At 41.8% G+C, this 27971-nt stretch overlaps 4 protein-coding genes across 13 annotated transcripts in view; 2 read left to right on the forward strand and 2 right to left on the reverse strand.

Annotated features, from left to right (window-relative positions):
- Positions 1-9736, reverse strand: part of LOC110491374 (phosphatidylcholine:ceramide cholinephosphotransferase 1) — a 48815-nt gene extending 39079 nt beyond the window's left edge. The window contains exon 1 of the mRNA XM_021564774.3: positions 9222-9736. The gene's annotated coding sequence lies outside the window, so the exon portion shown is untranslated. The remainder of the gene's footprint in view (positions 1-9221) is intronic.
- Positions 38-8620, forward strand: minpp1b (multiple inositol-polyphosphate phosphatase 1b). Of its 5 annotated transcripts, none has more exons than XM_021564768.3 (5): positions 38-107; positions 2002-2196; positions 2322-2419; positions 2531-2661; positions 5474-8620. In XM_021564768.3, exons 2-5 carry the CDS (start codon positions 2037-2039, stop codon positions 5835-5837), a joined length of 753 nt encoding a protein of 250 aa, XP_021420443.2. In that variant the 5' UTR covers positions 38-107; positions 2002-2036; the 3' UTR covers positions 5838-8620. The 5 variants fall into 5 exon arrangements, with proteins under 5 accessions (XP_021420443.2, XP_036802110.1, XP_036802107.2 ...); XM_036946215.2 differs by lacking the exon at positions 38-107 and adding an exon at positions 614-890; XM_036946212.2 differs by lacking the exon at positions 38-107 and adding an exon at positions 826-962.
- papss2b (3'-phosphoadenosine 5'-phosphosulfate synthase 2b) lies at positions 8195-16991 on the forward strand. Of its 5 annotated transcripts, none has more exons than XM_090201920.1 (13): positions 8641-8920; positions 10138-10228; positions 10601-10715; positions 10820-11055; positions 11314-11452; positions 11693-11811; positions 11959-12072; positions 13816-13927; positions 14164-14369; positions 14488-14623; positions 14782-15050; positions 15929-16158; positions 16344-16991. In XM_090201920.1, the coding sequence occupies exons 8-13, from the start codon at positions 13876-13878 to the stop codon at positions 16483-16485; spliced, it is 1035 nt and encodes a 344-aa protein (XP_090058046.1). In that variant the 5' UTR covers positions 8641-8920; positions 10138-10228; positions 10601-10715; positions 10820-11055; positions 11314-11452; positions 11693-11811; positions 11959-12072; positions 13816-13875; the 3' UTR covers positions 16486-16991. The 5 variants fall into 5 exon arrangements, with proteins under 5 accessions (XP_090058048.1, XP_090058046.1, XP_021420438.1 ...); XM_090201921.1 differs by having other exon boundaries at positions 8691-8920; positions 9919-10228; XM_090201922.1 differs by lacking the exons at positions 8641-8920; positions 10138-10228 and adding an exon at positions 8195-8255 and having other exon boundaries at positions 10584-10715.
- LOC110491375 (outer mitochondrial transmembrane helix translocase) lies at positions 16992-27852 on the reverse strand. Of its 2 annotated transcripts, none has more exons than XM_036946219.2 (10): positions 27777-27852; positions 26866-27051; positions 25600-25698; positions 22981-23101; positions 22642-22842; positions 22403-22509; positions 22080-22169; positions 18581-18631; positions 18365-18501; positions 16992-18158 (listed from the first exon to the last, which is right to left on the reverse strand). In XM_036946219.2, the coding sequence occupies exons 2-10, from the start codon at positions 27037-27039 to the stop codon at positions 18041-18043; spliced, it is 1098 nt and encodes a 365-aa protein (XP_036802114.1). In that variant the 5' UTR covers positions 27040-27051; positions 27777-27852; the 3' UTR covers positions 16992-18040. The 2 variants fall into 2 exon arrangements, with proteins under 2 accessions (XP_036802114.1, XP_036802115.1); XM_036946220.2 differs by having other exon boundaries at positions 27457-27813.
- Positions 27853-27971: the final 119 nt, after the last annotated feature.

A 27971-nucleotide genomic window follows, 5' to 3' on the forward strand; every position in this document is an offset into this window, starting at 1 on the left:
CTGACAGACCAGGGACATTTAGGGTTTTTCTAGGTAAATGTATATTACATTGTCTACATCATTTGAAGACTGGGGGTAATCACCTCAATGACATTCAATCCACTAAGGTATAGAAACCTTTCTGTGTTTACAAACATTTCCTAACCAGGGCGGCGATGCACGCAAGTTGGTGGCAGAACAAGTGGGAGTTCTTATAGAAAGCCAGCAAAAAAAGCCTATAATTACATGTTGTTTGTGATTGCATTTCACAATACTTTTGGATTATAATTGTATTTTAAGGCTCGTATGAATGTCTTACTCAATATGATGTTCGTCATCGCAAATCAACTGCATACCTCAACCAGTAAAATGGCTCTTTGGCTAGCTTTTGCTACAGCCTATATCAACGAGCGTTAGCATTCTAGCTAACAATCGCTGCATCCAAAATAGTTATTTTGCAAAGATCACAACCAAATATAATCTTAGCGACTGTCCAAACAAGAATCCAAACATACTTGTAAGTATATGAGAACCATAAAGAAAACAGTGATTTTGTTTAGAAGTACTAAAACCAGACTATATTTATGTTGAATGGACGCAGATGGCGATCTTACTGCAACCAAGAGTCGTGTGCATAGGCAGTGTGTCATGTACTGGAAAAGGGTCTATGTGGTTGAGTTGTACGCCATAAACTCGTAAAGAATGATGTTGAAACCACAGGGCTGTTTTTTGAATATTGTTTTTATTTCCTACATCCCTGAACAACTTTTGTTTAATAATCTTGATTTCTGTCCAATTTCTAAAAAGGTAATTGATCCAGGGTTTTAGCAAATATATTTTTTATAGCTCAACAGAGACCTGTTGTTTCCAATGGGACAAGATGAATCATCGTGGGCAGAACAAGCAAGGAGGTAGGTAGAGCCAAGCACGAGTCTTCTCCCAATGCCGGCCACTCCAGCTTCCTCTCATCACCATATTTGGTGGTGGGTACAAACGCCAAGCGGATGCATCAGATGTATACATCTGGTTCAACATTGTGGTTTTAGTGTGGGCCTCGTCGCACACGAAAACGCAGCGATATATTACGGTTGGCCGGCTGGTGGAGCTCCGTTTTTTGTGTTCAAAGTTTGCAGCGAAACAACAACAACAACAAAGCAGGAAGCTATGCAATATCTTAGCTAACTTAGTTTAGTAGTTAAATAATCAATTGTTCCTACCTCAACTAATTTGACGAAATGACAACTGCGTTATCTAAACAAAGTTTGTTGTTCATTACATTTAGTCTTGCTTTGACCAGGTTTTCATACTGCTCAGTTGCAAATGCTAACGTCAATTCAAACATACCTGCGATTGCAAATCATTTTGGAACGAAAGGCAGATATGAGGAGGTTAACCGTTATCTCATTAATGACATTCTCTCGGTAAACAAAAACAAATCCATTTTAAAACCAGGATGTACCAATAGCACCGCAATTCATGTGACCGCCATTATTCGGCATGGTACACGATATCCGTCGACCAAAAATATAAAAATGATGCAACGGCTTTACGACCTTGTTCTAAACGAGGCAATGAATACTGATAAATGGCTGAAGGATATCAAAACCAAGTGGGAAATGTGGTACACCGACGACATGGATGGCAAGCTTGTGGAGAAGGGGCGAGATGACCATAGGCATCTGGCTGTCAGGTTGGCAACATTGTTTCCATCTCTGATATCCGAGGAAAACCTCAGATCCCACCGTATCCGTTTCATCACTAGCTCTAAACACAGATGCGTGGACAGCATTGTAGCATTTCAAGAGGGCCTGCTCAACCTTTGGAACGTGACAGGGGAGTTTGTTTGTACAGCAAAGCTAGCTAGTTTTGTCGTTTTGCTATTCCTTGAATGAAATGCCTGAACCGATCACTCACTCTCACACTGATTACTATTGTTACAGCTGAGAGGGATTTGTTGGGGGTGAGATCTGAGACGATGTACTATGTTTGGACTTAATGTATTCTCTTTTTGTCTTGTTGCAGAAGTTGGACCCAGCCACAAAATCAACGATGAGTTGATGAGATTCTTTGACCAGTGTCAGAAATTTGTTGAGGACGTAGAGAACAACCAAACTGCCCTGGAAGAGGTCCACCTCTTCAAGGCCTCAGCAGAGATGAAAAGAGTGCAGATGAAAATGGCTGACCAGCTGCAAGTGCCATACGATCGCATCACACCAGGTTGTTTGGTTCCAAATCTTTGCCACTTTGTGTAGTGAAGGGAGTTAATCATGTTACGGCTGAAACTTACTATCCTATTGTGCCAGTTACATATGTTCACTAATCCTCCCTTTTCTTGTCACCAGATCTGGTGGAGGCTGCATTCTTCCTGTGCTCATATGAGTTTGCCATCAAATCTTTGAACTCCGCCTGGTGCAACCTGTTTGATGAACCCGACGCCCAAGTATGTACACAACATCATGGGAGAGCTATTGCCTCTGCCACAAACAATGAAGAACCCAGTTCCGTCATAAAGATCAAATGTTCATTAATGCAATCACCTGTAACTTTTCAGGTGCTGGAGTACAAAAATGACCTAAAACAGTACTGGAAGAGGGGCTATGGTCATGATATCAACCGCAAGTCCAGTTGCAATCTCTTTCATGACCTGTTCAATCGTCTTGATCAGGCTGCTCGTGAGATCAGGTGAGTTGGTTGTAAAGTTAAACCACAGTCCACATTAATTTTATTGTCCACCATAATCGCATAACTTGGACACAAGTTCTTATAGTGCCTTAAGAATGTATTGACACCCCTTGACTTTTTCCACATTTTGTTGTTACAAAGTGGGATTCAAATGGATTTCATTGTCAATGGTCTACACAAAGTACTGTCAAAGAGGAAGAAAAATTCTAACGTTTGTAAAAAAAATAAAAATAAATGTATATATCTATATCATGGTTACATAACTATTCAACCCCCTGAGTCAATAGATGTTAGTCACCTTTGCCAGTGATTACAGTGGTGTGTATTTCTGGATAAGTCTAAGAACTTTGCTCACCTGGATTGTACAAAATGTGCACATTATAACTTTATAAAATTCTTCAAGCTCTCAAGTTGGTTGTTGATCATTGCAAGACAGTCTTGCCATAGATTTTTAAAGACAATTTTAAGTTAAAACTGTAACTTGGCCACACAGGAACATTCAATGTTGTCTTGGTAAGCAACTCCAGTGTACAGTCGTGGCCAAAAGTTTTGAGAATGACACAAACATTAATTTTCACAAAGTTTGCTGCTTCAGTGTCTTTAGATATTTTTGTCAGATGTTACTACTTCAGTATAATTACAAGCATTTCATAAGTGTCAAAGGCTTTTATTGACAATTACATGAAGTTGATGCAGAGTCAATATTTGCAGTGTTGACCCTTCTTTTTCAAGACCATGCAATCTGCCCTGGCATGCTGTCAATTAACTTCTGGGCCACATCCTGACTGATGGAAGCCCATTCTTGCATAATCAATGCTTGGAGTTTGTCAGAATGTGTGGGTTTTTGTTTGTCCACCCAACTCTTGGGGATTGACCACAAGTTCTCAATGGGATTAAGGTCTGGGGAGTTTCCTGGCCATGGACCCAAAATGTTGATGTTTTGTTCCCTGAGCAACTTATTTATCACTTTTGCTTTATGGCAAGGTGCTCCATCATGCTGGAAAAGGCATTGTTCGTCACCAAACTGTTCCTGGATGGTTGGGAGAAGTTGCTCTCGGAGGATGTGTTGGTACCATTCTTTATTCATGGCTGTGTTCTTAGGCAAAATTGTGAATGAGCCCACTCCCTTGGCTGAGAAGCAACCCTACCCATGAATGGTCCCAGGATGCTTTAAGGTTGGCATGACACAGGACTGATGGTAGCGCTCACCTTGTCTTCTCCGGACAAGCTTTTTTCCGGATGCCCCAAACAATCGGAAAGGGGATTCATCAGAGAACATGACTTTACCCCAGTCCTCAGCAGTCCAATCCCTGTACCTTTTGCAGAATATCAGTCTGTCCCTGATGTTTTTCCTGGAGAGAAGTGGCTTCTTTGCTGCCCTTCTTGACACCAGGCATCCTCCCAAAAGTCTTCGCCTCACTGCTGCCATTCCTGAGCAAGCTCTGCATTCGTGGTGCCCCGATCCCGCAGCTGAATCAACTTTAGGAGACGATCCTGGAACTTGCTGGACTTTCTTGAGCGCCGTGAAGCCTTCTTCACAACTATTGATCCGCTCTCCTTGAAGTTATTGATGATCCGATAAATGGTTGTTTTAGGTGCAATCTTACTGGCAGCAATATCCTTGCCTGTGAAGCCCTTTTTGTGCAAAGCAATGATGACGGCACATGTTTCCTTGCAGGTAACCATGGTTGACAGAGGAATAACAATGATTCCAAGCACCACCCTCCTTTTGAAGCTTCCAGTGTGTTATTTGAACTCAATCAGCATGACAGAGTGATCTCCAGCCTTGTCCTCGTCAACATTCGCACCTGTGTTAACGAGATAATCACTGACATGTCAGCTGGTCCTTTTGTGGCAGGGCTGAAATGCAGTGTAAATGTTTTTTAGGGATTCAGTTCATTTGCATGGCAAAGAGAGACTTTGCACTTAATTGCAATTCATCTGATCACTCTTCATAACATTCTGGAGTATATGCAAATTGCCATCATACAAACTGAGGCAGCAGACTTTGAAAATTCATATTTGTGTCATTCTCTCAACTTTTGGCCACGACTGTATATTTGGCCTTGTTTTAGGTTATTGTTCTGCTGAAAGTTGAATTTGTTTTCCTGTTTCTGTTGGAAAGCAGACTGAACCAGGATTTCTCTAGGATTTTGCCTGTGCTTAGCTCTATTCCATTTCTTTTTATAAAAAAAAAAACTCCTTAGTCCTTGCCGATGACAAGAATACCCATTACATGATGTAGCCACCACCATGCTTTAAAATATGAAGTGGTACTCTGACATTGTGTTGGAATTCCACTTTGACATTATGGGGTATTGTGTGTAGGTCAGTGACACAATCTCAATTTAATCCATTTTAAATTCAGTCTAACACAACGTGGAAAAACTAGAGGTGTGAATACTTTCTGAAGACAGTCCTTGTTATTGTTATTGCTTGTTATTGAAAAACTATTGGGACCCTTCCTCTCCCATGGATTGTGTTACACCTGTTTTCAATGGGGAATGTCATTGAATAGATTGTTTCTCCCTCTGATGCATTTCACATCACTTCCCTTAGTAATTTTTTATTTAACTAGGCAAGTCAGTTAAGAACAAATTCTTATTTACAATGACGGCCAAACCCAGACAACGCTGGGCCAATTGTGGGCCAATCGAGGCCGGATGTGATTCAGCCTGGATTCAAACCAGGGACTGTAGTGTCACCTCTTGCACTGAGACGCAGTGCCTTAGACCCCTGCGCTACTCGGGAGCCCGTGTGGCTGGTTATCGCCATGATTTTTGAACTGTGGATTGTCAATTGTTTCGTTCAGGTTTGGGCATGTATCTGAGGCTGTGACCATCCAGGTGGGTCATGCCGAGACCCTCCTGCCCCTGTTGGCCCTCATGGGCTTCTTCAGAGACGAGACGGCCCTGACTGCTGACAACTTTGACGTGCAAAATGGCCGCACCTTCCGTACCAGCCGCATTGTGCCTTATGCAGCCAACCTGCTCTTTGTGCTATATGACTGCAGCGAAGGACTCCGGCTACAGTTCCTCCTCAACGAGACACCTCAGAACTTCCCCGACATAATGCACCAGGCTCCACTCTACGATACGGTCAGAGAGACCTACAGAGAGCTGCTGCACGGCTGCAATTTTGAAAAAGAGTGCGAGCTGCCCCGACCCAACTCCTGAGTTGTGAGCTTGGGGCATGTGAACGTAAAGGGCTCTCTCTACAGGGGTTGGAGGATTTCAAATGTCTGTGTCATGCAAGAGAGGGGTTTTGGCCAAAGCAGTTCCTTTAATGGTCTAGCTTTTTTGAAGTAATTCAAGTCAGAGGTTTCACAGATAGCGTTTACAGGTACACACTTTTTTTTAGGTGTTACTTTTTTTCCCCTTTACCTTTTTATTTAACTAGGCAAGTCAGTTAAGAACAAATTCTTATTTTCAATGACTGTCTAGGAACTGCCTTGTTCAGGGGCAGAATGACAGATTTTTACCTTGTCAGCTCGGGGATTTGATCTTCCAACCTTTCAGTTACTAGTCCAACGCTCTAACCACTAGGCTACCTGACTTTAGCATATGAGTTATGATTGCTTTCTTTTCCAGGGTCAGAATCTAGGGTCTTCATTGAACACTCTTTTTAGAGGCGTGGGAGCTTTATATTTATGTAATTTCACGATTTTGTATTTATATATATATATATATATATATATATATATAATTTTTTTTTTATTTTTTTTTTATGCATACTGCCTTTGTTGGCAGTATGCATTTTCCAAAAGCAGAAAGAAACACCTTATAAAATGGTATGTCTGCCACTGGATACAGTGAGCTATTCAAGTATTAGGACATTGACATTTTTGTTGTTTTGTCTCTGTTCTCCAGCACTTTGGATTTTAACTCATACAATGATTGAGGTTAAAGTACAGACTGTTAGCTTTAATTTGACAGTATTTTCATCCATATCAGGTGAAGTGTTTAGAAATTACAGCACTTTTTTTTGGGGGGGGGGCTCTGTATACCATTTTGGATTTGAAGTGATTCAATGACTGAGGTTTGTGTGGACTGTCAGATTTTAATTCGGGTATTTTCATCCATATCAGGTGAACCATTTTAGAAATTGTTCATAAACACTTCTACAAATGATAACCTCCCCTGTTTATTGTAATGGTGAGGTTAGCATGTCTTGGGTATGATATTTGTGCTTCTGTCTCACTCATTGTTTTTCAAGATTCATTCAGGACTATCCATTGTCATGGTAGCATCCACATTCATGTGGAAGTGTTTACAAACATATTCTATTCTTATTTACAATAAGTGTCTCCAAAATGTACCCTTCATTTCTATTGGGCACAAAATAATCTGAAACACAACCAAACAGAAAATGAATTCAACAGGTTTGTAGAGTCACAAGCTTGATGTAATCATTGCACAAGCAATTTGCTACACTTGCAATAACATACAATTTGATTTGATCATTGCATGCTTGGAATATGAGACCAAATACTAAACCTTTTGACTACTTTAATACGCATAAGTGAATTTGTGCTAATACTTTTGGTCTCCTAAAATGGGGGGGACTAAGTTTAAAAAATTAAATAAAAATGTAAGTTCTGTAATTTCTAAATGGTTCACCAGATATGGATGAAAAAATACCCTGAAAATTCAAAATGACAGTCTCCACTTTAACCTCAGTCATTGTATCAAAACGTGTCACTAACCAGGTTTCCATCCAACCTTTTTATGCAAGTAAAGTACATGTCGGATAAAACATGTAATGACAGGCCTGATGGAAACAGCATGTTTAGGTAAACTTAACAAATGTCGACCAAACAAAATACCCTAGACAAGGTGGGATATTTTTGTGCCGGTAAAAATTATTTATACGAGAAAAGTCGGTGGAAACCCTTTTATGCGCAAATATTGATATAATAACCATATCGAAGTTAACTTGGGAGTCACGTGACGACGTTGTGTGGTCCTCCCACTAAGACTACGGTAAAGCATGCAGTTTATTAGGCTACAGATGAATACATTATGGACTTCACTGGGTGACGAAAATGCAAGGCGATGAGCTTGATGCGCCTTTCCAATAAATATCGAGGGTCTTATTCTGGTGACATAATCTATTCTCTACTGTTGTTTGACAAATACAACATTTTCTATTTTGTTAATAATAGTACTCTCAACATGTGTGCTATAGTGCGTTCTAGCCAACACCGTGAAGCACGTGCCAATACTGGGTACACTCGCATTGTTTTGGTAAGAACCACCGGTAGAGTTGAAAATGCGACGGTAACCCATTTAACGTATGTTTTTTTTTATTTGGTACGTGGCAATTTAACGCAAAATGTATTTTATGTGCACTACGTCATCACCCACAGCCATTTATCTGTAACAAGTCAATGTGATAAACACATCTGGAGGGAAAAGGCGCTTATTTGTTTTTATGTGGATTTTAGAATATTCTCATACAAATCTGTCGTCAATTGGATGGAAACCTTGCTACTGTCCCAATACTGTTGAAGCTCACTGTATATGCATTGGGTTGGGTTTCCTTGCTGAAAATGACCCTTTGCAATGTTGTTGTTTTTTTGCTCTATAATATGAGTATTTGTTTGGGCTGATTTTATATTTATACTCATTTTTTGAAACATTTATTCCAAAATTTGCCTTTTTTTGTTTCAAACATTATTGGGACTGCTTTGTGAACAATACGTTTTTAAATTAGGGGTTACTTTACCGGAGTTATTTTACTTGATTATTTTCAACATTGTCATTATGATTTGCTTTGAAATATTTAAGATTAAAGTAAATGCCTTGAGTTTTTCTTTTGTTTTCTTTTGACATATTTTATTTTGCATCAAATACAAATTTAGCAACCAATTCCAAAATCAGTAAATTGTCTAATAACGTTAAAATGTTCCATGACAAACAGTGATTATTTGTATATTAAAATAAATCTTCAAATGCCATTAATGCTTTCTCCGATTTCATGGTTTTGCAGTTCTTTAGCTCAACCCAGTGTAATGTCGTGGCTCTGACGTTCTGTGAAATTGAGTGGGTACGAAAAAGGCAGGGCTATGAATATGCTACGTGTCGGATTAGAAATCTTCATTGGACGTCTCCCGTCAGATTTATTTCCGATAAATCACACAAACTCGTTTTTTAGAAGGGAATATAGCTTAATCATTACCAACATATAAATTATTAGGTCACCAAACTAAAACGTTTCAGGAGAAGCGGCGATGTCTGGGATTAAAAAACAAAGAACGGTAGGCTATGTCATTATGTTTGACTTTTGATATGTTACGTTACTTATTTAATTCGGATCTGTGCTTGTTGGGTGGGGGGCAGACTGTATCAAATTGGATAACTTTTTTCTATCTAAACATGTAGGCTTCGTATGTTGAGCACCGAAAGAGATACATTGGAGCAGAGTCGAAAGTTATTCTATAGCTAGCATTATTTCTAAACTGAAAGTTCTGTTGGAATGTTCTATGTTAAACACAATTACCTTCCTTCCCCCTTTTCACCAGCTGTGTATAGAAAAATATAGCATAGAATCATTCTTACCTGTTTTTAGTTAGTGGTCTACACAAGAAAGTGACCCAGTCAGTTTCAGCCACAAATCAGCGTTGGGGGTTCAGTAGACCTGTGGATTGACTGACCACTTCTCGGGAAATCACTGCAATGCAAAACTGATTCTTGGCTAATAAATTCCTTTTCGAGTTATAACAATAGGTAGATTATACGGCCACATTATATAATATTCCACCGATGTTATATACAGTATTTGCATTTTATTGCCTACAGATATTGTATAATAACATGTAGTTTATTGTATAGAATGTAAAGTCGTACTATATGATAGTGTATGATGTGCTTCCCTATTTCAAATAGCTGAGATGTTATTACGGCTTGTGACATATTTAGTGATGGTATCTAGGCTATACATTTGGATCTGTCTTATGGCCTCTCTAAACAGTGAAACAAGTTGTTCCAGATGGACTGGTTTTAATTAAGTTTATCCATGTCCCTAACAACAAGGGCTCATTGAGGAGTTATGTCTGCTGGAGCGAGGCTACAGTAACAGTGAGCCACTATGAGAGTCACTAATGAATGAAGCTCAGATCTCACGTGTCTGGGCAGGCCTGGGAGAGGCACAGTCTGGCCTTTGAGGGGTTCCAGCTAGCTAGCATTGGGCCTGACTGCCACACTGCAGGACTGTATGAATGAATAGGCCTGTTTGTTTCCCCCTGTCCCTCTGCAGCCCCCACCAACCTGGTCCACCTACACACCACACAGTATGGGAAGCCACAAAGATGCAATTAGGCAGGCTGGACAAGGACTTATTAGAAGAGGCTAGAGTGACATGAGTATACCTTGTTGTATCTAGATAATCTGTACAATTAAAGCTTCCCTGGGTTAGGGTTTATATCTTTCTAATGTCTGTATGTGCCTGATCAGTAGTCAAATCCCTTTTACACAGGGCTCTTCAATGTCAGTCCTGGAGGGCTAAAACACTTCTGGTTTTCATCCTCTCCTTCTAATCAGGGATTGGTTCAGAGCCAGGACACCAGGTGAGTGCAATTAACTACCAGGTAGAAACCAAAACCAGAAGTGTTTAGACTCTCCAGGAACGGAATTGAACAGCCCTGCGGTTTTACTTCTAACGATGACCCGATGAGCTGTAAACTGAGAGGAATGGCTTTCAGACAGATTGTTCTGCTTGGCATTCAAACAAATGGGAAAGTATACATGTCTTGCAGAGGACTTAAGGCACTCATTAACAAGCTATCACTACAAATTACAGCACAGTTCAGTGTTTCTCAGCTGACTAAAACTGACTGTGTTTAGTTGCAAACACCTAAGGCAGCATTTCTTTGTCCTGTGCTAATAGCTCAATTAGGAATGTGCAGATGTGCAATGGTGCAGTCTCTCTGTGGTTTCAGGACCTTCAGAGGGCCACTAATGTCGTGTACCAGGCTCACCATGTGAGCCGGTCCAAACGAGGCCAAGTGGTGGGCACCAGAGAGGGCTTCAGAGGTTGCACGGTCTGGCTCACTGGTAAGCAAATGCCCTCTCTCTTTATCTCTCCAATACTAGACCAGAGTTTCACATAAGCCATGTTGGATAATGGATATATTGTAAACTGTCACTGTGTACTAAAGGTTTGTCAGGTGCCGGAAAGACAACCGTCGGCTTTGCCCTGGAGGAGTACTTGGTGTTCCATGGTATTCCCTGCTACTCCCTGGATGGGGATAACATCAGACAGGGGCTGAACAGGAACCTTGGCTTCACCTCTGTGGACAGGGAGGAGAACATCAGGCGCATCGCTGAGGTGGCCAAGCTGTTTGCAGACGCAGGATTGGTCTGCATCACCAGCTTCATTTCTCCATTCACTAAGGTGAGTGAGTGACAGTTAAAAAGACACTGTTCAAATTCTACTTGATATGAAATAATCAATTGGAAAATTGTCAAAGGAGCATCACTGTCATCCATTGTGATTGATCCGAGCTCTTGCCTGTATAGCTGCTATACTGTGTCTGATTGCATTCACTTCTGTTGGTATTTGGTTTTGAGAACCTCTTTTTGTTATGGAAGTAAAATCAAGATGGCAAACATGTTGATTTTTGCTACCCCAGTCTCTTTCTCTTGTGCATAGGACCGGCAAGAAGCCAAAAAGATCCATGTACAATCTGGGCTGCCGTTCTTTGAGGTGTTCGTCGACGCTCCCCTGGAGGTGTGTGAGAGCAGGGATGTCAAAGGCCTCTACAAGAAGGCCCGTGCTGGAGAGATTAAAGGTACTGATCAGGCTGACTCTGCCCTCCAGCGTTCCAGTTCTCTGTTCCAGTACATTACACACAGCTACATTTACAAGTATAGATCACATGGCTTCAAAGTCTACTACTTAACATGCTGTTGAACAAGCAAAAAGAGTGGGGTTATATAATGTACAGCCAAAGCACTATATTGACTCCGCACTAAAGTAGTGTAAATGATTGACAAAGTCCTTAACAGGTATCCTGACCCCCTCCCCTTAGGCTTTACGGGCATTGATTCGCCTTTTGAGAAGCCTGAGTCACCAGATCTTGTGCTGAAGACTGGAGAGATCTCAGCGACTGAGTGCATCCAGCAGGTGGTCGAGCTGCTTAAGGAACAGGTGAGTCTATCTATGGTCCCTGAGACCTCGCTGGGCCTCGCCTGTCTGTGGTGTATTCCTCATTGTATCTCTACCGTGAGGAAAATGTCCTAGTCATTGGAAATTAACTTGTCATTGTGCTATCACATTGATCCTTTTGTTTTGTAGAATATTGTGCCCACTGGTGTGACAGAGGAAGTGACTGAGCTCTTTGTGCCAGAGAACAAGCTGGACTTGGCACTGAGCGACGCCAAGACACTGCCTACCGTCAGCATCACCAAGGTAACAAATCATTCTTACAGTGCCTTGCGAAAGTATTCGGCCCCCTTGAACTTTGCGACCTTTTGCCACATTTCAGGCTTCAAACATAAAGATATAAAACTGTATTTTTTTGTGAAGAATCAACAACAAGTGGGACACAATCATGAAGTGGAACGACATTTATTGGATATTTCAAACTTTTTTAACAAATCAAAAACTGAAAAATTGGGCGTGCAAAATTATTCAGCCCCCTTAAGTTAATACTTTGTAGCGCCACCTTTTGCTGCGATTACAGCTGTAAGTCGCTTGGGGTATGTCTCTATCAGTTTTGCACATCGAGAGACTGAAATGTTTTCCCATTCCTCCTTGCAAAACAGCTCGAGCTCAGTGAGGTTGGATGGAGAGCATTTGTGAACAGCAGTTTTCAGTTCTTTCCACAGATTCTCGATTGGATTCAGGTCTGGACTTTGACTTGGCCATTCTAACACCTGGATATGTTTATTTTTGAACCATTCCATTGTAGATTTTGCTTTATGTTTTGGATCATTGTCTTGTTGGAAGACAAATCTCCGTCCCAGTCTCAGGTCTTTTGCAGCCTCCATCAGGTTTTCTTCCAGAATGGTCCTGTATTTGGCTCCATCCATCTTCCCATAAATTTTAACCATCTTCCCTGTCCCCGCTGAAGAAAAGCAGGCCCAAACCATGATGCTGCCACCACCATGTTTGACAGTGGGGATGGTGTGATGAGCTGTGTTGCTTTAAGCCAAACATAATGTTTTGCATTGTTGCCAAAAAGTTCAATTTTGGTTTCATCTGACCAGAGCACCTTCTTCCACATGTTTGGTGTGTCTCCCAGGTGGATTGTGGCAAACTTTAAACGACACTTTTTATGGATATCTTTAAGAAATGGCTTTCTTCTTGCCACTCTTCCATAAAGGCCAGATTTGTGCAATATACGACTGATTGTTGTCCTATGGACAGAGTCTCCCACCTCAGCTGTAGATCTCTGCAGTTCATCCAGAGTGATCATGGGCCTCTTGGCTGCATCTCTGATCAGTCTTCTCCTTGTATGAGCTGAAAGTTTAGAGGGACGACCAGGTCTTGGTAGATTTGCAGTGGTCTGATACTCCTTCCATTTCAATATTATCGCTTGCACAGTGCTCCTTGGGATGTTTAAAGCTTGGGAAATCTTTTTGTATCCAAATCCGGCTTTAAACTTCTTCACAACAGTATCTCGGACCTGCCTGGTGTGTTCCTTGTTCTTCATGATGCTCTCTGCGCTTTTAACGGACCTCTGAGACTATCACAGTGCAGGTGCATTTATACAGAGACTTGATTACACACAGGTGGATTGTATTTATCATCATTAGTCATTTAGGTCAACATTGGATCATTCAGAGATCCTCACTGAACTTCTGGAGAGAGTTTGCTGCACTGAAAGTAAAGGGACTGAATAATTTTGCACGCCCAATTTTTCAGTTTTTGATTTGTTAAAAAAGTTTGAAATATCCAATAAATGTCGTTCCACTTCATGATTGTGTCCCACTTGTTGTTGATTCTTCACAAAAAAATACAGTTTTATATTTTATGTTTGAAGCCTGAAATGTGGCAAAAGGTCGCAAAGTTCAAGGGGGCCGAATACTTTCGCAAGGCACTGTATATGCACATTTTGGAGTTTGACACACACAATCTGACCCTTTATGTTGAGTGGTAACACCTGATGGGACCACACCCTACTGACGTTTTGTTCTGTATTTCCTGTAGCTGGACCTCCAGTGGGTGCAGGTGCTGGCGGAGGGCTGGGCCAGCCCCCTCAAGGGCTTCATGAGGGAGAGGGAGTTCCTGCAGGTTCTGCACTTCGACACTCTTCTGGATGGTAATACTGGTATTTTATAACTTCATAGACGACACAGTTTAATGTAGCGTATGCTCATATCAATTGAATGGATTGTTCTTAATAGGGCCCATGTTTGTCTGTAATATCATGTGCTATTGACATGTTATGCACATGTAACAACACCTACCTCACATAAAGTCAATAGCTCTCACAATGAGCCAACAGAGGTCTGTTGACTTTTCTGTCAGTGACATAGAATGACATGTGGTTGGCAGGTGGAAACATCAACCTCTCTGTGCCGATCGTCCTGCCCGTTTCCAAAGAGAGCAAAGAGAAGCTGGACGGCTGCGCAGCGTTTGCCCTTGAGTTCAAAGGTTGCAGAGTGGCAATTCTCCGCAACCCTGAGTTTTATGAACATCGGAAGGAAGAGCGTTGTGCCAGGCAGTGGGGAACCACATGTCCTCAGCATCCTTACATCAAGGTTAGAATTGCCTTTTAGAACTGTCCCTGTTAATATCATGAACTTGCTTGTCAACAGAACATACTTCAATGAGAAATCAGAAATGTAAAAAAATATAGATATATATATAATCTCACAGATGGTTATGGAGGGTGGTGATTGGCTGGTTGGTGGAGATTTGGAGGTGCTAGAGCAAATCAAATGGAACGATGGTCTGGACCAATACCGCTTCACTCCAAGAGAACTGAAGCAAAAGTTCAAGGAAATGAAAGCAGGTGAATAGCTTATTATATTCTGTTTAATTTGCACTTCCTGTCTGCTGGCTCTCTTAGTGCTGCATTGTGTATGCTAATGTCTACTTAAGGCAAACGCTGAAAAAAACACAGTGATGATGAAGAAGACTTAAGGAACCTCCTTTTTTGCGTTCCCCCAGACGCCGTCTTCGCCTTCCAGCTTCGCAACCCGGTCCACAATGGCCACGCCCTCCTGATGCAAGACACAAAGCGGCGGCTGCTGGAGCGAGGCTACAAGAACCCTGTCCTGCTGCTCCACCCGCTGGGAGGCTGGACCAAAGACGATGACGTGCCTCTGGACTGGCGCATAAAACAGCATGCTGCCGTACTGGAGGAGGGGGTACTGGACCCAGCCAGCACCATCGTGGCCATATTCCCCTCTCCCATGATGTATGCTGGACCCACTGAGGTAGGGCTATGGTTTCCCCCTGGTCTCTACATCTTAGATAGATTTCACTTACACTGTTTGAACTAACTGGATACAAGTGGCGGTTTTATAATGTGATCTTTTTTTATTTATTTTTTTGGACTCAATGTTGTGCTTTGCTCACTTGAACAGGAAGGTGGTGCGGCGGTCCTTCAAGTTTTTTCCTGGAACTTTATCATCAATGTCTGGCATTCTCTGGATTTATGGTGCTTTCAAGACAACTGGGAACTCAGAAAAAACAAGGTTGAATAATAACGTCAGTGATCTTCAGGTCGTAGCTCTAGAAAAAGGCCTGAGTTCCCAACTTGAAATTCCGAGTTGGATGATCGTTCAAAACGTATTTTCCCAGTCAGAGCTCATTGTTTCCCCCCCCCAGAGTTCCCAGTTGTCTTGAACTCACTGAAGTCTGAGATTTCCCAGTTCCAGTTGTTTTGAACGCGGCAGAATTCATGCTGGCTTGACAGCATGGCCAATGTATTCAAACTTTTCTGTTTATCCTTTTAAGCTTGGAAAAGAGTCTCTTAAACGTAGACTTGGACCACACACCCTCTCCGCCGGATTGCAGGCAGGGGAAGCAACATAGTGATTGCTTTGCAACGCTTGCAGTTATCCACAGATTCTTTCCAAACCACTCATGGATAAATTTGCAATTTCCAACTTGTTGTGTAATGTTTTTGTCCAATGAGCACCTATATGTTTTATTTCTCTTCATATGACAAAGATTGAACTGCCCTGAATGACAGGTTGCCACTGCTGGACACTAATCTCTGTATAAAATGTATTTCTAAGCATTGTTTTATTCAGTAGAATCAGGTCATATCTGTAGTCACTAGACAGGTGTTTGTCTTTCCACCCGTTAGGTACAGTGGCACTGCCGGGCACGAATGATAGCTGGTGCCAACTTCTACATCGTTGGTCGTGACCCTGCGGGCATGCCTCACCCCGAGACCAAGCAGAGCCTGTATGAGCCCACCCACGGGGCCAAGGTCCTCACCATGGCCCCTGGTCTCCCCTCTGTAGAGATCATCCCCTTCAGAGTGGCTGCCTACAACAAGACTAAAAGATCTATGGACTTCTACGATAAGGAGAGGTACATTGACAGCTAATATTTTGGCCCATACGTTTTTCCGGGCTATGTGGCCTGACCAGGAAAATCTCTGGGCTCTAGTTGTAAGCAATAACTAGAGCTCAGGAAAACCTTTCCTACAATGTCAAAAAGTAACTGAGAGATTGAATCAAGCTGCTTCACTCACTTTGTCTTACCTTCCTTTCCAGACACCAGGAATTTGAGTTCATATCTGGGACCAAGATGAGGAGGATGGCACGCAGTGGAGAGAACCCTCCAGATGGTTTCATGGCCAATAAAGCCTGGAAGGTCCTCACAGAGTACTACAGCTCCCTGCAGAAGGACGAATGAACACGCACACAGATCACTTTTAAGCTTCTCTATTTTATATTTTCATTTTAAATCAAGTACTGTAGACATCTAGGCATTAATGAAATACATGCCTGAGCTTTTTTTTTACTAAATTGAATATCATATAAACTGGAAATTATCTAGTTTGATGTGAGGGTCAAAATAAATCTAAGCAGTGTAAAAAAAAAGATGGAAGTCAGAGTTGTGAAGAAATCAATATGAATGTTTTAACAGATCACTTTTGTTACCTATGTCTTTACTGCATCTGTACTTCCAAGCTAGTAACTTAAAATGTATGTTTTAGAAGCTGTGAGAAGACTGTAATTCTGTAGTTGAGTGACCAAGAGTGGAAGGGGTTTTAACTATCCCTGTGTAATGAATGAAACTATATTTATCAAGTGATGCCATGGTACCTAATTTCTAAAAGTTCTTATACTGCATCTAGCCTTTTTATATCAGTACTTTTCAGGAAGTTTCAAGCAAATAAATGATTACATGACAACGAACAATATTGGTGTAATTTATTTTAGCAGACACCAGAATTCAGGGTAAGACAAATTCTAAAAATGAATTAGTCAATATAAAAAGCAAAGCAAGCATTTTACCAAAACCAAAGATCAATAATTAAAACTACAATTTCCACCAATCACCCCCCCCCCCCCAAAAACAAAATGTCCATAGAAAGTTTGTCATGTAGAAATAATCAACCTGGTCATCACAAGGGATAAACAGAAACTATAAGACATGACGATCACCAGAAGCAGTTATTAGATTCTACTGTAAATTAACCCTGGGCTGAAGACCAGGGCATACAAGCACAATGCAGGTTTCCTGATATATTGAAGTTTGAAGAAGGCCATGTCTGCATCTGGTACCATGCTCTCTTCACAACATCCAGTGATAATTCACTTTCAAATAGGAGTTGAATTGTTCTGACAAATATTTTAGCATGCATGATAACTTCTGATCTAATTCGTAATTCTGAGAACCACTCAATTGTACAACTAGCTAATAGTTGAACGATGACAGTGCCAACTATAAGTGGCAAATTTTATTACCGATGTTACACTAGTTCAATAAACTGCTTTCCTAGAGAAAGAAAAAAAACATACAGTACCAAAAGAAACATGTGATGTTCAGATAAAAGCCCAAGGCTAAGTCTATTGCTGTGTGTCATAAGTAATAGGGAGGCAATTATGTACTATCAAACCTGAAAGGATCCATGGCTGTGCCAAAACTTTGCAGTCTCAGAGCCAGTTTCATTGAGACCTTGGTTGGCCAGATACATAAGACACTAATGCCAACATAAGTATCACGGAACGCCTAACTTCCACATAACAAATAGAATTGACAGAAATATTTCATGTCAATGGCATTGAACTAACTGTTCTTAAAATAACAAATGAGCTAAGACATTACAAAGTGATGTTATGATAGACATTACACTTATGTATATCTCTTCAAGTTCTCTCCACCAGTAAGTACTCTACATACATAGAAAATAATAAGGAAAGCATATCCAGGCGCTTAATAGTTCTCCTTTGCATGTCAAGACTCAATCCAGAGTAGAATGAATCAGAACCGTCTGTCCGTCTGCCGACTTCGACTTCCTCATCTTCTGCCTGGCAGTCTGCATGTCGTCCTGATTGATGGACCGGATTTGATCCTGGATCCTGGAGACAAAGACAAGGTCAGTATCTTGCTGGTAACTACAGAAGGCACTCTAATAGTGTGAAAATCACTAATCACTACTAATGCTCATATGAAAAGCCAATGTAAAGACATTGGTATTGGGAGATCAAGTTAGGTCTCAAGAAGTACGTGTTTATACGGGCAGAATTGGGCTGCCTGTGTAAACGCAGTCAGTAGGGTGTGGTACCTTTCATCGGCATGGGTGTTATGGACAAAATCCCGCACGCATAACAGAGCAGCATCCCGACACATCTCTCGGAGATCACTTCCTGAGAATCCGTCAGTCTCCTTCGCCATGTCAACAAAGTCAACAGCGGGATCCACCTGGGAAATGCATGGGGAAGTTTGGTGGAAACACAGACAAATGTGTAATTGCGTAATTTAATTACCATGTAAAACTTACATTTTCATTTTTCAATATGAGTTTCAAGATTTCTTCCCTCTGCATGCGATTCTGCAAGACAATAATAGTTTTTAGCAGGAATGTAATCCATTTCATATAGTACTGCATAAATAACATAAATAACAATAGTTAGGGCTGGCTCAATTACCAAATAACCGTGCTACTGACAGTTATGGATGAAGGAAAAAAAAGTAAACAACCGTCATAATATCTATATATTTTTGGGGAGACCAGGGCAAACAGCTGACTGAAGACAGGACGGCTGGCATTCGTACGGTTGAGTCCGTTTCTGCGATAACATGGACTCTAAACATGATGAAACTGTGTTGCCCCTTGCTGAAACAAGCAAGGTGTTGTAGCAAACAATGAATAGAATGGGCTTGGCACCTCTAACCATGGCAATCGAACTGGTAAACTCACAGGTAGGGCTGTTGAGGTGACTATTACCACCACATATATTATTTAGTTTATGTAAAAACAAGATTAAATCAAGAATACTCTGACGGGTGACAATATTAGCCTATCACTTGTAAATGATATATTATCACTATTCCCAGCAATAGAAACAATGCCTTTTTTGTGACCATTTCAAATCATAGTCACACACCTCATGTAGCCTAGCCCATAGGCCTATACGTTTTAACAGGTTTGTATCACAACTAAAGGAGCCAAATAACTTTTAAAATTAAGCACATTACTCCGCTTAACAAGGGGTGTAGAGCCAAACTGGCATACATCTTTGTAACACTGCAAAAATCTGAAACATTTTGTCCAAAAATTATGCAGAAAAACTAATCCATGCTTTTGTCACTACCGCAATGCTCTACTTTCTAGCTACCCGGATAAAGCACTAAATACACTTCAGTTAGTGCTAAACACGGCTGCTAGAATCTTGAACCAAAAGATGTGATCATATTACTCCAGTGCTTGCCTCTAGCTTCCTGTTGAGGCTAGGGCTGATTTCAAGGTTTTACTCCTACCCATCACTCCGATTTGGTCATGTCCCTAAAATGTCTAAGCAAACAGCTGGAGGCAGGGCTTTCTTCTATAGAGCTCCATTTTTATGGAATGGTCTGCCTATCCATGTGAGAGACGCAGACACGGTCTCAACCTTTAAGTCTTTATTGAAGACTCATCTCTTCAGTAGGTTCTATGATTGAGTGTAGTCTGGACCAGGGGTGCGAATGTGAACGGCAAGGCACTGGAGTGACAAACCGCCCTTGCCGTTCACATTCGCACCCCTGGTCCAGACTACACTCAATCATAGAACCTACTGAAGAGATGAGTCTTCAATAAAGACAAAGGTTGAGACCGAGTCTGCGTCTCTCCCTGGCCGGTCCCCTTCTCTCCACTGGGATTCTCTGCCTCTGACCCTTTTACAGGGGCTGAGTCACTGTCTTACTGGTGCTCTTCCATGCCGTCCCTAAGAGCGGTGCATCACTTGAGTAGTTGAGTCACTGACGTGATCTTCCAGTCCGGGTTGGCACACCCATAGGTTCGTGCCATGGGAGAGATCTTCGTGAGCTATACTCAGCCTTGTCTCAGGGTAGTAAGTTGGTGGTTTATAGATATCCCTCTAGTGGTGTGGGGCTGTTTGCCCTGTATCGTCGGACGGGGCCACAGTGTCTTCCGACTCCTCGTCTCAGCCTCCAGTATCTATGCTGCAATAGTTTGTGTGTCGGGGGGGCTAGGGTCAGTCTGTTAAATCTGGTGTAATTATCCTGTCTTATCCGGAATCCTGTGTGAATTTAAGAATTTAAGTAAATCTGTCTCCCCCTCCTGGAGGACCTGAGCCCATGCCTCAGGACTACCTGGCCTCCTTGCTGTCCCCAGTCCACCTGGTCGTGCTGCTGCTCCAGTTTAAACTATTCTGCCTGCGGCTATGGAATCCTGACCTGTTCACCGGACGTAAAAATACCATAAAAATCACCTTAAAAATGCACCTTTATTATAGAACCATTACATGCATAATCACATTTGCGGTCACTTTTGATAATGGTGTTTTCCACTAAAGGAACATTCGCGCTTCTAGCCTACTGCAGTGTGCACATTACTGCGCTTATGTGAAGAAATTGTTTATCAACATTAAGCTAAACTTTCTGATCTGTTGAATCAGCCACATTGCGTAAAAACGTTGTTGTTTTGTATCCTAGTGGTTGTATTAATTTGGGATCTATTGCATCCCACAACTGTCCCAGGCTATGTTTGGTTATTTCTCGTACAGAATAGGTCGACTTCTGTACTATGGGGGATAGTAGATTGACATAGGCTAGTGCTTTTGCTGTTCGTTAGGCCTACATGTTGTTGGTTGCGTCCCCGATGTGTCGGTCTTCACTTGTAGCCTGTGAGAAAGACCCAATCACGTGATGGAGCGCGCAGCACTCAGGGAGAAGGGCACAACGGCCACTGGCCTCAAAAGGCATGAATTTCTTTAGAGTACATTACGGCCACACAAACGGGATGCCGCCGTGAAATTCTAAGCATTTTCAAGTGCTTGTCAAATTGTGAATGATGTAGTGTTCACAGCCTGCACAAAAAAACAAAGCAGAGCTCATGCCTTTCAAGCAACTTTTTACAAATCATTAGTCATTAGAACCTTACAATGTATTCAAAATCAAAACATATTGCCCAACGTTTGTAGAACAACTAAAGTTACATTAATAACTGTAAATTAAGCATATAGGAATACCCATTTCTTTGATAATTGCTCAACACAGAATAGCCGCATGTGCGCACTCCCTCAAAACGTTTGGAGAAAATATCCTTAACATTTTATTTAGCTTGTTCAATTGTATTCTTCATACTATAAAATAATGCCACAGAATTGTCTAAAATAAATAATGGATTTATTTTGAAGGTGTAGGCTATATTACATGGATTTATTAGACTTTTTAAAAAGGGAACTGTTCCAAAAGGTCTGCATCAGTGGCTTGTAGGCTGTGTGTGGAAGCCAGGAGATGCTAAATGTGTTTGTTAATTAACGGTCAATCACCGTGAGACAGTTAATTTCTTGACCATCACCAACTGACGAAATTTCGTGACCGCCACAGCCCTACTCATGGGTACACTCGCAATGGCTGCCTAGTATTGTGACGCAATAATTCCCATGGTAATATAGAATGTTCATTTCAATGATGTTAACTGATGTGGCTCATGCAATGTAGTGTATTTTTTGTCATGCCAATTGAATTGAATCAACAAATTACAGCACATATTGATGGGTACACTTCCTGCTTTGCTCCTATGAGTACACTCGCAATGGCCGCCCGTCCACCTACTACGCCATTATTGACTTGAATGGCGACATCTGTTCTATTCATTCTATTTCTATGGTAGCACATGCAGCCAAGACCAGATTTTGCTATTTGAACGGTTATTACGGAGACAGTGGTCGTTTGTCTGGCCAATTACAATCATCCAAAATTCCAGGACCGTCACAGCCCTGTTCATAGTACTGTGTATATACTGATAAACGTGTACAGTTTGTGAATAGACTCACAGGCTGATTTATGTGAAATCTTGTGGGCATTCTCCTCAGAATGGCGGAGTCGAGATCCTGTGGACGGTTAGTGGCCCCCATAATGATGACCTACATGAGGAAAAGGTGAGAGGCAGTTGAGAGAGACTCAACCAGACACGAGTCACATGATGATCAATGTATTTACCAACACAACAAAGGCTGCAAAACCGAAACGTCTGTGTACGCTATCCCTGATGCAGTGAAAATAATAAAAACAAATACAAAATGAAGCAAGCTTTACGCGACATCTTTCGGAGTGCGGACCTGTCGCACCTTTTGCTTATCCTTCATAATGGACCCACCTGGCAGTTGTAGTCCGTCTCAAGCCCATCCCACAAGCTCATGAACTGAGCCTTCATCATGGCTGTGGCCTCGTGGTCAGAGCTGGAACGGCTTCTCAGGAAAGAGTCTGGAACAGAACATTACAGGATCGACAGGAGCCGGGGATGATGACAACATAACTGGCTTAGCTGAAGTACCCAAACAAGATTTAAAGTACTGTATAGCATCTGTGAAAGATAATGGTAAAATAAGCATTTACCAATCTCATCTATGAAGATGATTGAAGGCTGGAGCTTAATGGCTAGAGAGAAGACGGCAGAAGCCAGTTTCTGGGACTCTCCATACCACTTGTCTGTGAGGGTGGAAGGCTGCAGGTTGATGAAGCGGAAACCAGCATCTTTGGCAGTTGCTTTGGCGATCAGCGTCTTCCCACAGCCAGGTGGTCCATACAGCAGCACACCTGTTATCATAATGAAAGGGGTAAGAGGAGTGGCTAAAGACTGAAGGCGGTCCTGTTGAACCTTTATATGCATTGTGTCTATCTAGGCTTGTGCACCGGTCTCAATAAGCAAATCTTGAATGAAAACAAGAGACTCACCTTTTGGTGGCTGAAGCAGTCTGGATCCCTTGAACAGGTGTCTCTTCTGGATGGGAAGTATGACAGTGTCTTTCAGCTCAGTGATGACTTCATCTAGGCCAGCAATATCACTCCATGTGATCTGTAGAGAGAGCATCACATCAGTTAGTTATGGGGAACAGACATTCAGGTGACTTCCAAAATAAAAGGAAACACATGAGTAAATGAGGGATGAAGTATATTGAAAGCAGGTGCTTCCACATACAGTGCATTTGGAAAGTATTCAGACCCTTTCACCTATTCCACATTTTGTTACGTTACAGCCTTATTCTAAAATGGATTACATTTTTTTAATCAATCTACACACAAATGAAAGCGAATTTATAAAAAAATTGTATTCAAACCCTTTGCTATGAGACTTGAAATTGAGCTCAGGTGGCATCCTGTTTCCATTGATCATCCTTGAGATGTTCTTACAACTTGATTGGAGTCCATCTGTGGTAAATTTAACTGATTGAACATGATTTGGAAAGGCACACACCTGTCGATATCAGGTCCCACAGTTCATGTCAGAGCAAAAACCAAGCCATGAGGTCGAAGAGTTGTCCGTAGAGCTCCGAGACAGGATTGCGTTGAGGCACAGATCTGGGGAAGGGTACCAAAACATTTCTGCAGCATTGAAGGTCCCCAAGGCCTCCATCATTCTTAAACGGAAGTTTGGAACCACTAAGACTCTTCCTAGAGCTGGATGCCCAGCCGAACTGAGCAATCGGAGAAGGGCCTTGGTGACCAAGAACCCAATGGGCACTCTGACAGAGCTCCAGAGTTCCTCTGTGGAGATGCGAGAACCTTCCAGAAGGACAACCATCTGTACAGCACTACACCAATCAGGCCTTTATGGTAGAGTGACCAGACGGAAGCCACTCCTCTGTAAAAGGCACATGACAGCCCGCTTGGAGTTTGCCAAAAGGAACCTAAAGACTCTCAGACCATGAGAAACAAGATTCTCTGGTCTGATGAAACCAAGATTAAACTCTTTGGCCTGAATGCCAAGCGTCATGTCTGGAGGAAACCTGGCACCATCCCCACAGTGGTGGCAGCATCATGCTGTGGGGATGTTTTTCCAGCATTAGGGACTGGGAGACTAGTCAGGATCGAGGGAAAGATGAGTGGAGCAAAGTACAGAGAGATCCTTGATGAAAACCTGCTCCAGAGCGCTCAGGACCTCAGACTGGGGCGAAGGTTCCCCTTCCAACAGGACAACAAACCTAAGCACACAGCCAAGACAATGCAGGAGTGGCTTCGGGACAAGTCTCAATGTCCTTGAGTGGCCCAGCCAGAGCCCAGACTTGAACATCTCTGGAGATACCTGAAAATAGCTGTGCAGCGACGCTCCCCATCCAACATGACAGAGCTTGAGAGCATCTGCAGAGAAGAATTGGAGAAACTCCGCAAATAAAGGTGTGCCAAGCTTGTAGCGTCATACCCAAGAAGACTCGAGGATGTAATCGCTGCTTCAATACATTTGCTGAAATTTCTAAAAACCCAGTTTTGCTTTGTCATTATGGGGTAGTGTGTAGATTTTTTTTTGGGGGGGGGGGGGTGTACCATTTTTTAATACAGCTGTAATATAACAATGTGGGAAAGGGGTCTGAATACTTTCCAAATGCACTGTAGATGTGGATCCTGAGTTAATAGGGTCAAGTATAAAAATGCCCAGTTGCCCATTATTCTGGCTACCATGGCTAGAAGAGATCTCAGTGACTTTGAAAGAGGGGTCTCAAAGGCACACAGGGGTTTAAAGGGTGTGTGTGCGTCAGTCACAGACCTCAAACCAATTAAAACACTTAAGTGAGATTATGGAGCAGCGCCTCAGACAGTGTTTTCCACCACCATTAACAAAACACCAACAAAAAGTAATTTATTGTGGAAGAATGATGTCATATCCCTCCAATAGCATTCCAGACACTTGTAGAATCTATTCCAAGGCACATTGAAGCTGTTCCAACAACCTTAAGACACTTTATGTAGTGCTTCCTTCATTATTTGTTTCTGTTGGAATGTTGGTACCCAGCAAGACACCTAAAATTGTAACTCAAACAGAAGGGGGAACTAACAAAGAGTTACTGACAACCAAAACGAAACAGGTGGGGTTCTAGGAATGGTTCTGAAAGACACTCGTCAGGTTGTCCACTGAAAGTTGACTAACAACAACAACTGGGACCTAAAAGACACCAACCATGAGAGGCCACTAAATTTGCCCAAGAGGCAAACAAAATTAAAAACCCACCCCAAACTTAGACAGGAATCAAACCTAAAGGTGGAGCAAAACTACCAGGGAAGAACAGATAAAGGATAGTTTATTAGAAATCATAGCGGGAGCGCCAACTAAAGGTGTTAACCCACATCTCTCAAGGTAACTGGAGCACCCGCTCTCAAATATCCCCTGTACCAGCACAGATGAAACGCCTTCTGACTAACAAGAAGCCAAGCCAGCACAGGTTCAACACATACTGACTAACGAGGTGACACCAATCGGTGCACCCAATGTGCTAATGTCCAACCTCAAAATATAAATGGAAAAACCAACTCTTGTAACAGTTGGGTTCAAGCAATGGTGTATTGAAGCAGCTCTCTTACCTGCATGGTCAACGGGTCCACCAGATGTGCTGCAATGCTCATCTCATACTCTGAGAGCTTGACATTCTGCACACCGATCTGCTTCATGAGTTTCTCTGCCTGAAAAAACCCACCTGTCAATAGCCATCTACCTAGCTTTGTACATTCCAATACAGTCCCAACAAACATGATAGATATCCACAGAAAACGCTCAGAAGCAAACAGGTCAAACTTGAGTTGAGTTTGAGTTTATTTTCTATTTTTACAGGGACAGTGCACATTAATCAACGTTTCAGTAAAAGTGCCGGTTTTAGCCAGCCGGCTAATTTTCAACCGCAGTCCCTGGGCAGGTTAGTAAAAACAATTACAATATAGACAATAGCAGCATAGAACAAGCAAGACATAGCAACATAGGACAAGCAAGACATAGCATACAGACAGAGCAACATAGGACAAGCAAGACGCAGCATACAGACAGAGCAACATAAAACAAAAAGCAGCAAGACAAAATTCATAAAAGCAACAAAGTGTTTCCACACCTCACAAGCTACAGACAACAGACAACATGGAAAGCGGCAACACACAGCTAGGGACCATGTTCACAAATCTGATTGACCTTTAGCCATGTCTTCAAGCATTTTGTGAAAGTGTGATATGTGGTGCAGTTATGTGTGTCTGATGGCAGTGTATTCCAGACATGGGAAGCTCTCACAGAGAATGCAGATTTACTAAAGGTGCTTTTCCTTAGGGGAACTATACAGTCACCTCTCATGGCAGACCTTGTGGATCTGCTGCCATATGTCTGGGTTTTCTGTTTAACAAAAATATTGAGTGGAGGGGGAGCCAGGCCATTAAGGATCTTGAATACAAGACATGCGTCGGTGTATTGCACAAGATTTTCCCAACTCAAGAGCTCATGCTTTCTAAGGATGTGACAATGATGATGGCTATTGGGCTTCCTATCAAGCACTTTGAGAGCCTGTTTGTAGACAGACTGAATAGGTTTTAATGTTGTACAGCAAGCTTGGGCCCAACTAGTCAAGCAGTATGTTAAGTGGGGGAGTATCATAGATTTGAAGTACAGTTTTGCTACCTCTGTAGTCAAACAATTTCGTATAAATCAGAAATTAGCTAGGTTGAATTTGGTTATTTGAATTACCTTTTTCACATGCTTTTTAAAAGAGAGGTTGGAATCAAGTATGACGCCAAGGTACTTAAAATCGGATACCACCTGGAGCTTCTCCCCTGACACATAGACATCTGGCTACTGTATATTGTAAACTTCACCTGTTTCTGTGCTTCCATTTTCTGTTTCCTTGTGGGATCAATGGCATCAACCATCCACTTTATGGTGAAGTAAGTGACTGCACCAAATATGGTCAGTCGGAAGAGTAAACCAAAGACTTCATTCCGGCCCAAGGGCTGGGAAATACTTTCAGTTGGAATCTCCTTCAACACCATCTTCTTAGATGACTGGGGGATGGAAAACAAAATGACAGTCTCCAAACTTCATCACAGTTGAAAGTGAACAACATAGCTTAGCTGCTATACAAGTGCTGTACTCTTTATCCAACAAGAACAATGTGTGAATTCCACTTAAATTCAGAAAACCCTAATTGAAAATAGGCTTAGACATTAGCTGAGAAATTACATCAAATCTTAAAAATGTACACTCAATCCTGTTTAGCTAGCTAAGATCACATGTTCATGTCCATCCTATAAATATTGTTAGCAGTTAGCTAACATGATGACATATGGCTTTCACAACACTGGAAAGCTAACAATGCCGGCTAAAAATCTCTGTACTGTTGCGTCCTGCTTGACACGACAGCATTTGACAGTTGTTAGCTAGCTAGTAATATGATATGACCTACATACCTGATGATGGAATTGGTGTTATTTTAAGTCTATATCTAAAAATGTTGGACAATAATCGAAACTGTGAAAAGACTAGCTATATAGTAGTTTCACTTTGCGTGTTACAAAACCGAAACCTTAATTTTGATAGCTTTGACCTCCAGTTAGCATGCAGCCTCGTGCCTGAATTACAGTCGTTACTTTGTAGAAAAAATAATCCCACTAGCAGGACACCTTGTGAAATGTGTTGTATTGTCCCATGTATTTGTAATTAGAACTTTTCAATGATTTCCAAAAACAAATTAACCATCACAGTTTGCTGGACTGGTCGTGACACTCACCTAGCGCTTCCACTCTTGCTCTTGTCCCTTTCAGCGTGAAGCTCGGCGCTATTTGCTTGACAGATGCCCCCTACCGTTTTGGAATAGAAAAAGTCTAATAATTTCCTCAATATTTCTGTGGTATGGGACAGCATTGAACGAAGATTCTTCAAGGTAAAGAACAACACATGTAAAACTATGGATTTAATGATGTGG

The sequence above is a fragment of the Oncorhynchus mykiss genome, chromosome 16, assembly GCF_057628025.1.
Source record: "Oncorhynchus mykiss isolate SJ-2025 chromosome 16, ASM5762802v1, whole genome shotgun sequence".
NCBI lineage: Eukaryota > Metazoa > Chordata > Actinopteri > Salmoniformes > Salmonidae > Oncorhynchus > Oncorhynchus mykiss.

Coding starts and splice junctions, on each gene's coding strand:
- minpp1b (XM_090201923.1), top strand. CDS start 1,215: ATGACAACTGCGTTATCTAAACAAAGTTTGTTGTTCATTACATTTAGT. Junction 2,197..2,321: donor ATACGATCGCATCACACCAG/GTTGTTTGGTTC, acceptor TCTTGTCACCAG/ATCTGGTGGAGGCTGCATTC. Junction 2,420..2,530: donor TTGATGAACCCGACGCCCAA/GTATGTACACAA, acceptor GTAACTTTTCAG/GTGCTGGAGTACAAAAATGA.
- papss2b (XM_090201922.1), top strand. CDS start 8,213: ATGACCCTTTGCAATGTTGTTGTTTTTTTGCTCTATAATATGA. Junction 10,716..10,819: donor TTGCACGGTCTGGCTCACTG/GTAAGCAAATGC, acceptor TGTGTACTAAAG/GTTTGTCAGGTGCCGGAAAG. Junction 12,073..13,815: donor CTACCGTCAGCATCACCAAG/GTAACAAATCAT, acceptor TATTTCCTGTAG/CTGGACCTCCAGTGGGTGCA.
- LOC110491375 (XM_036946219.2), bottom strand. CDS start 27,039: ATGGTGTTGAAGGAGATTCCAACTGAAAGTATTTCCCAGCCCTTGGGC. Junction 25,699..26,865: donor AAATGGAAGCACAGAAACAG/GTGAAGTTTACA, acceptor GGGTTTTTTCAG/GCAGAGAAACTCATGAAGCA. Junction 18,159..18,364: donor AACACCCATGCCGATGAAAG/GTACCACACCCT, acceptor CTTTGTCTCCAG/GATCCAGGATCAAATCCGGT.